Raw genomic sequence first — 12,845 nt, 5'->3', positions numbered from 1 at the left:
GGAAAAGGGAAGACACAGACCATTTTACTCGGAGTGCTATTTTCAAATGGGGAGTTGGGAAAATGTGGACCTGTATAAGGAAGTTTGGTTGGAGAACATGCATGTGAAGGAACTTTTTCTCCCTAATACTGTCCTTTTCCTCCAGCCTTCAACTCAGGTGCTCGGACCAACCTTGATTCCTCAAGCTGGGACCAACATCCAACATATACTGAATTTTCAATTTCTCTCCACTGCCGCCACCATACCCCAAGCCACTAATATTTCTTACCTGGGCAACTGCTGTAGTTCTAACAACAACACTATGTACTCCTGCTCCCTTGTTCATGCTGCGCCCTTACCCATCCCCTCGCACCACCCTGCTTCCATTCTTAACATATAATCCCTTAAAATATTCCAAACTCATTCCTGCTCCCGTTCAACACATGCTTCTTTTCCATTAAACACTTCCCTGGTTCAGAGCTTGGCTGGCTCTTCTGATCTCAGCTCAACTTTTTAACTTCCTTAGAGGGAGATCTAATTCATTATTGTATCCATAGTACCTAGAAACAGCTTATACATACTTAAATGCTTGTTGAACAAATAATGTAAAATAGAATATTGGGTTGGAAATGTAAGTGGAAAACCAGATTAAGGGTATGGGTACAGAGAGAGAAGGCTTGATTCTCTGTCTCAGCCATGTCTAGCCTCCATTGAGTAGGCCTTTATTTCTGTGAAGGAAGAATGTCAAACAGCTTTGCTCTCAGACACTTCACAACTGAAGCTGGTGTACCTGATCTTCCATGGCAAGGATGTATTAACTGTTGGCTGCCTCTCTGCTCTTGCTTGGGATCATAACCTTGCAAGCCTTCATCTGATTTCCGAGGTTCTTAACTGACCCATTTCCAATACCTAAGACTGATCAATGTATTGTAGGTTCTTTTCTGCATCTATAATAGCTAATGTTTCTAATGACTGTGTATAAATGAAGTTGCCATTTGTTCGAATTACTGTAGGGTAGCCATATATTAACGATAAAGATCAGAAGCATACTCCAGAGGGCAGCTTTCTGCCAAGCCACACTTGTAAGTTACAGAATACAAATCTTTCATATCTTCCTTAATTCCCAACTAAGTAATAATGATATTATGAGAAGCCCCAATCACTATAGACATACTTGTAAAAATATTTTTTTTCCTAATTGGCAGACAGTTACTACTTATTGTAAGATACCTGCCTTGACAATGTATGAGTTAGGTCTATGGCTCATGTTGCCAGCTGGGGTAATTAAGATGGTCATATATAGTAGTATTCTTACCACGTTTATTTTCTGACAGGTTTATATGTAAACTTCAAAGGACTATTCATTAGCTTGTTTCACACCTTATAACTCCTGAGTATATTCTGTTACGATATTGCCAGTTAATGGTAGTATGTTCCCATTCCCACGAGAGATGTTCTACAAGAGTGAGAAGCAAAGGGAGGGAAAGGTTTCAGTAAGATGAAGATGGTCTCAAGTGAAGTGTAGCAGAGCAGTGAGAAGAGTGGGACCTGAAGAAAGGGCCAGTAGATTTGGAAATCGGTATCGCTGATCATTTGGAGAGAATGGCTTCAGTGAAGAAGGCGTGGGGCAGAGAAATACAAGAATAATAACTAAAGGTGAATTAGAGGTGAGGATTTTCTTTTGAGAAATTCTGAGGTGCATGAAAGAAGGTAAAGATTTTGGTTTTGCTTTTAAATGTAGAAAAGGTTTGAGTATGGTTATAGGCAAAACAAAGTATGGGGGGGAGGCAAAAGCTGCGATTGAGAGCAGGCGTGAAAGAGAACAGCGTTGGCATGTCTTTCAAAAGCGTCAGGATTAATGACGAGTTCAGGTGGGGAAAAGGCACTAGAGGATTGTTCACTGAACGACCTTAGTCCCATCCAGGTGGTGAGGTCATTATCGAGAACTGAATGGAGCAAATGCCATCAAGCGGGGCATCAGTCAGGGTAAGTGTATGGTAAGGAATGATAGAACTAATAGTTGGTTTTAAGTTAAATTGTTAGACTTCTTTTCCTGCTCCCAACATCGATTGGTTGCCTCCTGCATGCACCCCAGGTGGGGCTTGAACCCACAACTTGGGTATGTGCCCTGGCCGGGAATTGAGCCCCAGACACCTTTTTTTGATAAACGGTAGTGATGCTCCAACCAACTGAGCCACACCAGCCAGGGTGAAATTTTCTTAAAATATAGAAAGACAGGCAAACAAATGTGATAGGTGCCATTATACCTTCTTATATGGTCCAATACAACACTGCAGTATTTTCTACTTCGCTGTGGGAGATCTTCAAGGAGTTCAGTATTTCTATACGTATTTTGATTTGACTTGGCTCAAGGCATTAAAGGAGGCTCTTAAACAATATAGCCAGATGGTAACCTGATTAAGTCAGAACTTTGTACAGGCCCAATCTTTGACCTATTTATCCTTCCTGGCTGACCTTGAAGTTTTTTTCCCCCCATCAAAAATGTTCTTTCAGAAGTCACTCCATTCTTTTCTTTTCCCTCCCTCCCTTCTTTCTTTAAATATGTCTTTATTGATTTCAAAGAGAGAAAGGGAGAGGAAAAAGATACAAACATCAGCGATGAGAGAGTCATTGATCGGCTGCCTCCTGCACACCCCCTACCAGGAATTGAGTCCACAACTCCGGCATGTGCCCTGACGGGGAATCCGACCTCAGTCTCCCCGATCCTAAGTCGATGCTCAACCGCTGAGCCATGCCAGCCGGGCAGAAGTCACTCAATTCTTGATTCAGCTTCCACTGAATCCTGCAACATGACTGGGCAGTCCAGGATGGGGGGTGAATGTGTGGGGGAGAGAGGACTGAAAATTTGATTAATAATAAAATTGTATAGCACAGACCAGTTTCTAATACACTTTCTCATTGCATTTGAACCCAACAATGATACACATATAAGTTGTCCTGATTTTGCTGATTTAAAAAAAAAAAACAGGCTCGCCCTGGTCTGTGTGACTCAGTGGTTAGAGCGTCGGCCTGTGCACCAGAGGGTCTCGGGTTTGATTCCTAGTCAAGGGCACATACCTGGGTCACAGGTTTGATGCCCGGCCCCGGTCGTGGTGTGTGTGGGAGGCAACCAATCAATGTGTCTCTCTCACATAGATGTTTCTCCCCCACCCCTTGCCTCCTTCGTTCCACTTTCTCTAAAAAAAAAAACGGAAAAAATGTCTTTGAGGAGTAACAACAACAAAAAAGATAGGCTTGCCCTGGCTCGCCCTGGAAGGTGTGGCTCCATTGGTTGGGCTTTGTCCCGTTGGCGGTGGTTAGATTCCTGGTCAAGGGCACGTGCCCAGTTTGCAGGCTCGATCCCCTGTAGGGGGTGTGCAGCCGATGGATGTTGCGTTCTCACATCAGTGTTTCTCTCCCCCTTTCCTGTCCTCTCTCTGTAAAAATCAATAAACTATTCTAAAAAACAACAAAAACACCATTGCTTTAAAAAAAAGGCTCAGGTTTCTCAGTGTTGGAGAATTTATGGATAGGCCAGAGGAGGCTAGAATGATTTCTGTGTAATGGATCAGAGTTGAAGACATTAGTATGAACTCATGTTTAGCTTAATATAGTTTCCTACATTATAGAAATATTTATAGATATGTATATGTACACAGATTAGTATGTACATATTTCCTTACTCTGTGGCTAGAAAAAATACCCCAAGAGCAATGAGGCTCAGATTTTAGTTTCCAATATCCTCCAATGAAATGGAACCAGGGCTCCTTGGAGAAACAGCTGATGTTAGGACTGGAGAAGAAATATACAGGATGATTCTGCAGCATCTTATAGAGTTAAAAGGTAAGGAAGTGCTCTGAAAAAAAAAAAAAAAAAAGCAAAAAAACTCCTTACACAGCGATGGGGGGTATATAAAAAGGGCCCAGGGACCAACTGAAAGAGCTCCCAATGGCTAAAGCATGACCAATTTCAGCAACAAAATAAAGTATCAGATTATAACTGAAAGTATAAAATACATATAAGTCTATACTTACATAAATAAGTAACTGAATGAATAAGTGGGGGAGATAAGAAAAATTGCCTATGTAGAAGAATTCCAAATTTATGTAGGTATTCTGTCCTTAGGGAGTTGGAGCATAACTTCCCACTCATGATGCATGGACTGCATATAGTGATTTCATTCGAAAAGAGTACGGCTGGTGTGGCTCGGGTGAGCATCCTCCAGGGCTCCAAGAGGTCCCCAGTCAAGGCACATGCCTGGGTTGCGGGCTCCATGCCCAGTAGGGGGCGTGCAGGAAGCAGCTGATGAATGTTTCCCTCTCCATTCCTCTCTCTAAAAAATTAAAAAAAAAAAGAGTATGGAAAGGGGCATGTAGTAGTTTGACAGGGCTGCCATAACAAAGTATCACAGACTAGGTGGCTTAAACAACATAAATTTATTTTCTCACTTTTCTGGAGGCTATAAGTCTAAGATCAAGGTGTTGGCAAGCTTGGTTTCCTCTGCGGCCCTTTAGCTTGCAGTTGACCATCTTTCCCCTGTGTCTTCACATGGTCTTCCCTCTATATATGTCTGTCCTAATCTCTTCTGAGGACACCAGTCATATTGGATTATGGTGCAATTGCCCTCATTTTTAGTTACCTTTTTAAGGACACCATCTGAAAAAATAGTCACGTTCTGAGTTGTAAGGGTGGGGTTTAGGACTTCAGTTTATGAATTTTGAGGGGACATAATTCACACTATTACGGGGGGAAAAGAATGACAGTGGAGAAACTAGACACGACCTGAGCCAGATGATCAAGGTCATTATCAACAGTGATGTCCTGTCATGTTGATAGTATGACCCTTGATGTGATGTGATAAAAATGCCACTTTACCACTGTGGTCTTCCTCACAAAAACCTATAACCCAAGGCTAATCAAGACAAATCCCAACTGAGGAACATTCTAAAAATATCTGGCCAGTACTACTCAAAATTATCATCAAAAACAAGGAAAGGGGGAAATTGTCAGCTAAGAAGACCCAAACGAGACACAACAATTAAATGTAATGTCGTATCCTGAACAGAGTCCTGGAGTGGAAAAGTACATCAGGTAAACATTAAAGAAATCTGAATAAAGTATGGGCTTCAGTTAATGGTAATATGTCAATATTGGTTCATTATCTGTAACAAATGTTTCTTACCAATGTAAGATGTTAATAATAAGCTGAATGGTCGCAGGGTATTTTAATCTGTTTGGGTTGCTATAACAAATAAGACTGGTGGCTTATAAACGACAAAAATTTCTTACAGTTCTGGATGCTGGGAAGTCCAAGATCGAGGTGCCGCAGATTCAGTGTGTGGTGAGAGCCAGCTTCCTCATAAATGGCTGTCTTTTCACTGTAACTTCAGATGGTGGAACCCCGGGGTGAGGGAGCTTTCTTTGGCCTCATTCATAAGGGCACTAATGCAATGAGGGCTCCCCTTACATGACCTAATCGCTTCCAAAACCTTCACCTCCTCCTATCATCACCTGGGGATTAGAATTTTAAATGAATTGGGGGGGAGGGGGAAGGGGCAAAAACATTAAGTTCATTGCATGGGGTATATGGGATCTCTATTATCTTTGAAAATTGTCTATAAATCTAAAACCATTCTAAAATTATTTGTTAAAGTTTTTGCAAAAACAAAGTCTCATGTTGAATAGGTGGCTTGCCCCAGATTAGAACTGGGACTAGAATCTAGGTCATCTGAATCTAAGTCATTTTCACTAGTGAGGAACCTCCACCACTACCACAGCGAAGGCAGGTGTGTGTCTGAGGTTGTTGGAGGTACAAGATGAGAGTGACTAGTACGTACCTACATCAAATAAAGTAATTCAGGAAGATCAAGGCAACATAAAGCAGGTGCGTGCGATGGATTTGGGCAGAAAGCATTTCAAGATGTAGCGCAATCAACTGAATCGGGTACCATAGAGTTAGGCATTAAGGTGCGGAAGCCGGTCAAATAGCAGGTGGTCAGCACACAGGCTAGGAGACTGGGAACAAAGGGCTAGAGATCAGATACATATTTTAGGAAACACAAGATTAGAATCTAGAATTAGAGTAATAGGTATAGGGAATAAAAATAATTGCACCTTTAGAGTTAAGTACTGTTCTTTTTTATCTTCCTTGCCTGGGGAGCCATGAAATGTGGCCAGGCCTAAGCTCACAGGCGAGAGGAAGCTGGGGTAGCTGGCTGGAGTTGGGGAAGCAACGGGGTGGGGAGCTAGGAGTTCCTGACGCCTGCTGTTCACCTTCCAGAAATCTCTTGGGTCAGTCTTACTCTATTATTAACTTTGGTTTTTCTGCTACTTAGCCTAGTTCTCTCACTGTTCCTTTACATATCCTTTAATCATAAGTGACCTCCCATCCATATCACCGTTTGGGTCTTTTTTTTTTTCTTCCCTTTACCATTTGGGTCTTTCCATGAGCTATTTGGGGTTCTTCCCCACCTACCCAAATGTCACCTATACTCAGTCCTCTGAAACATTAAATATTAGGATATGTAAATGCCAACCAATATGACCAGTAATAGTACTTTGCCTCTGCCTCTAGAATTGGACCAATATTACAGAATTAGAATTACTGCTTTAAAGGACCATGCAGCATGGACTGTCCCTTCCCCAGCCCCTAAGCGACCTGTTGCAGTGAGCTCCCCCAAGCCAGGGACCCTATTTCATTCATCCTACCTTTATTATCTGAAGGGCTGGTGCATGGTGGTGGGGCTGCAAAGACCACCATTCTTAAGCCTGATGTGCAAGGATAATAGTGAGTAGACTGAATGTTGCTTCTGAGACTTCTTTGAGCTTTTGATACAGAGCTACGTTGTAGCTATAGACCCTCCACAAAAGCCCCCAGGTGGCATCCGTATCAGCTTCAGCAGGATTGCATACGGTGCGGATATGCTGGGGACAGGACAAGAGGGCTGGAGACAAGGCAGGGGCATCTCTACAAACACTTAGGCCTAGTTCACAAGGTAGGCTAAGGGCCGTCCCCTGGGGGCATCTTGTTTCAAGGCTCACTTCAGTTTCTGCAGCTTAAAACGAGCCGCTGTGCTCTGGCATCGCGAACCGATCCTGCCGCGGACACCAAGGCGTGCAGGGGCCCTGGTGATCCTCTCTCAGATTCCCGGTCCTCCCTCCCTGACTGCTGCCAGCAAGGCTCTCTGGACCTCGAGGCTATCCTGTGACCTCCCGAGAAGTCTCTCCCGAAACGCTCCCCTAGGACAGCCGGCTGGGACGGGAGAGGCAGCCTCCCCCGGGACACCCTCGGGGACACCGGCCGCCGCCGCCCCTTTCGCGGAGGGGTCATTCCGCGCGGTCCCGGGGCAGGGGGCGTCCGGGGTGCCCCGCGCCCCGGGGAGGGCGAGCTGCGGCCGGGGGACCGCGGGCCGGCGGGAGGCGGCGTGAGCCCGCGAGAGCCCGGAGCGGCCGCGGCCGGCGCGCTCGGCGCGGCTCCTCCCGCTCCCACAATGCACAGGGCGGCGGCGGCGGCGGCGGCCCCGGCAGCATCCCCGGCCGCCCAGGGCGCTGCGGCGGCGGCTCCGAGGACCGCGGGCACGCGGAGCGCTCGCGGCGGCTCGCGGTGAGCCCGGGAGCGATGGCGAGGCTCCCGGGGGCCGCCCGCGCCTGAGACGCCCCGCCCCGCGCGGCCCCGCCCGGCCCTGCCCTGCTCCCCGGCGGCGGCGGCGGCAGCCTGGGCGCTTCCTCGTCGGCGCGGGCGGCCGGCCAGGCGAGGTGCGGCCTCCGCTCGGGCGGGGGGCGTCGCGCCGCGGGCCCGCCATGGCCGCGTCCGAGCTCTACACGAAGGTAGGCGCCCCCGGGGGGAGGGGGCCGCGCCGCGGCGGAGGGGCTGGGGAGGGGCGGCGGCGCGAGGGCTCGCGGGCCGGCACCACCCCCTTTCCGCGCGTTTCCCAGCCCGCGGGTCCCGCCGAGGCGCCTTCCTCTCTCGGGCGGTGATGATGCTGAAGGCGGCGGAGGGAGGCCGGCCTGCGGGGGCGCGGGCCCCGCCACGCTCCTGGGGCTGCGAGCGGAGCGCGTTTCTGGAAAGGGGGCCTGGGTCGGGATGGCCCGGCCCTCGGGTGCGCTTTAGGGGGAAAAAAAAAAAAATCCCGGCTAGCGGGAGATGCTTGTCAAATGGTCCCTCCCTTGGGGACGCGCGCTTAAAATAACGTGTGGCGTTGGTATGCGGTGCCACTGCCAGCGCCAGCCAGGCTTTCTGTGAGATTTTTTTTTGGAACCCTGCAAACTGTCGCCAGCCCATTTTCACCGTTAGTTGGCGGGTTTCAGAGCGCCGCCCTGGGGTGCTGAGCCCCTGGATGGTGCGGCCGGAGAAACGCAAGCTGATTCATGGGCTGCGATGGTCCTTACTCATTTGTCGCCGGGAGTTTGCAACCTGCGTGTAATCCCTTGGAGTCTTGCTGGGCTCCATGTCTTCACCATCCGCTGGGGCGAGCCTTTTCTTCTGGGTTTAATTTAAGCGAAGTGGCATCCTTTTCTTTGTAATACTGACTCCAGTATTCTCGGAGTCTGGTAATCTCCAATGTTCTGGAGAACTGTCACTTTGAAGACTGTTCTGAAAATTTGTCTTGGGCAGTGCGGGGTGCCTTTTGTGAGTATGTGTAATCATGGCATTTTATACTGTAACTCACGTAGGTAGGTGTTTTGCCAGCTATTAATTACCTCTAATTACAATGAACAGAATTACCTTAAGTTTTCAAGTTCGCATTTGAAGCAGAATCTCCATTTGGGATGCTAGAATCATTGCTTCCAAATGTGACCCAAGTAAACCCAGGACCCGAGTTGCAGCATGTTGTAGAGACAAGGGGTCTGGACCCAACATCAAGAGAACTGGATTCTAGCCCGAGGCCTTTTCCCTTACTGTGTGACCTTGGGCAAGTCCTTAACCGCTGCAGTAAACGGAGTTAATTATACCTGCCTTACATCTCTAACAAGGCTGTTGTGGGGATTAAACTTAATAATAACTAGGAAAGCTTTTTGTAACCTGTGAATTTCTCTACAAATACAAGGCATGTGGTTAATTACTTCAGCCATGAAATGAGGAGTTCTCAGGAAACATTCTCTGGGACCCCTTTCTTTCCAGCCCCAGATTTAAAGACTGCACAATTGGAACTTCTCTCTAAACCTGGTAATTTCTTTAGGCATTGTAGATCTCTAATGTATAAATGAATGCAATTGGAAACTGATTCAAAGTTACTTTATTAATAAACATATAGTGCTACTGTGTGCCAGGTACTGTTCTAAGTGCTTTACAAATTAACTCATTTAATTCTTATAATAAATGAAGTGGCTACTAAGAAATATTGTGTATCGGAGTCATTTTCACATGAAGAGATAAAGATCTGTAAACATTACTTCACTGTGGTGAGGAGTCCATCCTTGAGCTGCCTGATTAATTGTACGTGGGTTAACTAGAAACTTGAGTGGATAATAAATTGCTCTTGTATTTTGGGTCTGCTTTTTTCCACCAAGATAATTTTTTGGCGGGGGGGGGGGGGAAGGTACTGCGATTTTTCAGTTGTAAGGTTTTGGGCTTCGGCCATAGCTTCATCACAGTCTGTTTTTAAATTATTTTGTAGTCATTATAAAGACAGACTGATTAAGACATAAAGACTGAAGTTGAACCCGTGCTTGGTTGAGCCTCCTCCAGTGTACCCAAAGGTTGCCGGCTCAATCCCTGGTTGGGGTGTGTGCGGGAGGCAACAGATCAATGTTTCTCTCTCTCCCTCTACCTCCCTTAAATCAAATAAAAGTATATTAAAACAAAAGAAAAGACTGGAGTTGAGCTTAAGCCACCTTCTCATACACTTATGCCTAAGAATAACCTGGTCACTTGGCTATTGTTGATTAATTCTATTGTGAATGGACTTTAGCTTAATGGTGGGCAAAAATATTTATTGAGCACCTCCTGGGTGCCAGGTACTCTGCTTAATGTTGAGGGGTTCTAACAATGAACAAGACACAGTCCTTTCCCTCAGAGGGCTCACAGTCTGCTGCTTATATTTTTGACCAATGGTGAATCTCCGGCTGTAACTCAACAGCAGGCAGACAGCTGTTGGTGTGGTATTAGTAGAAGTTAGAGAACAGGGTGGTACATGGGAAATGTTGGAATGATTCTAGAGGTAAAAGCTTGGGTGGTGGTGTTTAGAGGAAGGGCAGTGGTTAGAAGTAGAGGATTATAGGAAAGGAAGTCCTCGGGTAAATAACTAGGAAAGATGTATTAGTGACTTGCCATCATTATGGTATTCAACATAGTGGTTAAATCTGAAAAGTGACCTTTTAAAAAATGTCATTCAGCTAGTCCTGGCTGGGTAGCTCAGTTGGTTAGAGGGTTGGCTTGATAACACCAAGGTTGCAGGTTCCATCCCCAGTCAATGCACTTACAAGAATCAACCAATGATTATATAAATACGTGAAAAAAATCCATGCTCTTCTCTTTCTCCCTCTCCTCCTCTCCTCCCTTCCTTCCTGTCACTAAAACCAATCAATAAATAAAGTAGGCAATCTAAATGGTTATAATACATTGTTTTTCATGGGTATTAATCTATTTTTTTATTTCCAAAAAAATGTCATTCAGAACTTAAAGGCAGATTTTAATGTGTGATACAGATCAGCTCTTATTATGGTGAAAGTCATGAGACCATTCGGTTTATTCTTTTTAGTTAAAATGATAATGGCTTTGTCACAGCAATTTAGTAGGGCTTCCATTTTGTAAATTTTTCCAGCAGTATAAATTTTTTAAGGCCAATAGCTAGGTTCCTAGGATATAACATTGCTGGAAACTAGCATTTTGTTTAAAACACGTTTGTTGGTTAAAAATAACAGATTTATTGAGATATAATTCACATACCATACAATTCACCAATTTAGTGGTTTTTAGAATATTCATAGGTTTGTGTATTAATTTATTTTTAGATCTACCTAGCTTGTTCCCAAAAGAATTGAAGGTGGCTTTGATATGTCATGATTTCTGATTTTGAAAATATTTGCTAGTCTTGACTTGCCAGTGAATATCTGAATCATAACATCACCCATAGATGCTTTCAGCAACTTCAAAGGATTCAGTGTTTGTGGAGCAGCGTTTGTTAATTAGACCTCGATGGATCACTAGCAGCAATAAATGTCATGCTAGTCCTCCTTGAGGTTCCCAGACACCATGGATAGCACCATAAATGCTGTGGAATGGCAAGATTACATGAAGTCGTTTCATTAGGAGCCCCCATGGTGTGTCAGGATGCTGAGTTTTATAACAGTGCACAAAGGATTTAAACTCCCTGCTCCAGAGCCCGTAAACTTTCCTAGATGAAACAGCCGTTTAAGCTAGTAGATTGTATATCTGTAGCCTTCGTTTCCCACCACATTCCCTCTTATCTACTGAAGCTACAAGGTCAAGATTTTTTCTGGGATAGCATCAGTTTTTTATACTATGTCATTGTTCTTTTAAACTATCAATCCTGGGAATTCTAATTACATTTTTCAGACTGCTTCCAAAATCTTAAAGCAGGACAGCAATCTCATCTCTGATCATTTCCTCATCTCCTATCATGCCCCTTCCATCTGTATTTCCTCCTGACGTCCCTAGGCCTGTTAATGGCACTGCAGTTCTCCTGGTCCGTCAGGGTGGAAACCTCAATAGCCTTTCCCTTGTCTCTTTACATTCTACATCTTCTTTACCAGTTCTTGACATCGAGCTGACAGTTCTGTTTTAATGACCCCTACACATTTCCATCTTATTATAGTTATTCATGTGTACGTCCGCCACTCCCACACTAATGCAAACCCCCTGAGATGCTGATCAGAGTTTTGATCACCTCCTATAGATCCTGGCTCAATGTCTCACACATAGTAGGTGTTGGTTAAAAATTTATTGGATGAATGGAAGAATACTTAGAAGAGAGATAAACTGCAAATAAGGGTTTAGGATGATTAGTCCACTTACAGGAATGAAGCTGGGTATAAATAAGTAGTTAGACAAGCAAGTACCTTTTCAGGCATGTTGAACAGGATGAGTAATGATGAGGAGAGCTGGGACCCAGGAAGACCAGCGGGATTTGCAGGAAACAAAATGTGAAGCGATGGAGGTCTGGTAGATTGAGGCACAGGCAGAAGATGTAGGAAAAAGGGGACACCTCTGAGAGACGGGAAGCTATAGGACGGGAAGGAGAGGAAATAGAGTAAATTAATGCTAGTAGCTCTAGCTTTGGAAACTGGAGGTTCATTCCCATTACATCATGAATTTTTGCCAACTATAGAACTTGTAAGCTACTCAAATACTCCTTTTCACTGCTGGAGCAAAGCAGAACACTCATGATCTCCTCTTGAAATGTTACTGTCTCTTGAAGTGTGTGAAAGTTCTGTGTATTGCCCAGTGGTTAAAAGATTACAAAGTGGCTCTAATTTAATGAGAGTTGCTTCTGTCAGATAAACAGTTTAAATCTCCGTGGTGCTTTTCGCTTTTCAAAGTAGGGGAACACTGGAGGAAGATCTACGAATGGGGTTCCAGGAATTTAACTACAGTCTCCAAAAGGTTGGGGAGTGGCACTAACTGTTCTGCAGGAGCGTGTGTGAGAGGAAGGATGAACCCCTTATCTTACATCTTATCTCAGAAGGTAAATTAGCTTCTCTGTTTTTCATTTTATGATGGATTTTACCTCCATCGGGAGAATCTAGGGGCATATGGCCCACAAAAGAAGGATTTGGATTTATTGGCCCCACTTTGGGCAGTTCCTAATGAAGTACAGTGGCACCTCGGTTTTCGAACGTCTCCATTGACGAACATTTCTGTTTACAAGCACTGTAAACCTGGAGGTAAATGCTTCGGTTTTTTA

At 45.0% G+C, this 12,845-nt stretch overlaps 1 protein-coding gene across 3 annotated transcripts in view; it reads left to right on the top strand.

Moving 5' to 3' along the window:
* Positions 1-7,693: 7,693 nt before the first annotated feature.
* Positions 7,694-12,845, top strand: part of MYO5A (myosin VA) — a 168,396-nt gene continuing 163,244 nt past the window's right edge. For 2 of the 3 annotated variants that reach the window (XM_081151003.1, XM_081151002.1), the window contains exon 1: positions 7,695-7,806. In XM_081151003.1, the coding sequence (XP_081007129.1) occupies positions 7,780-7,806 (27 nt within the window). In that variant the 5' untranslated portion in view covers positions 7,695-7,779. Of the gene's footprint in view, positions 7,807-12,845 lie in introns of all 3 variants that reach the window. The other variant, XM_081151001.1, reaches the window with a different exon arrangement.

This window comes from Miniopterus schreibersii, assembly GCF_964146895.1.
Source record: "Miniopterus schreibersii genome assembly, chromosome: 1".
NCBI lineage: Eukaryota > Metazoa > Chordata > Mammalia > Chiroptera > Miniopteridae > Miniopterus > Miniopterus schreibersii.
The sequence above is the reverse complement of the archived record's forward strand: the minus strand, read 5'-3'. Positions and strand labels throughout refer to the sequence as shown.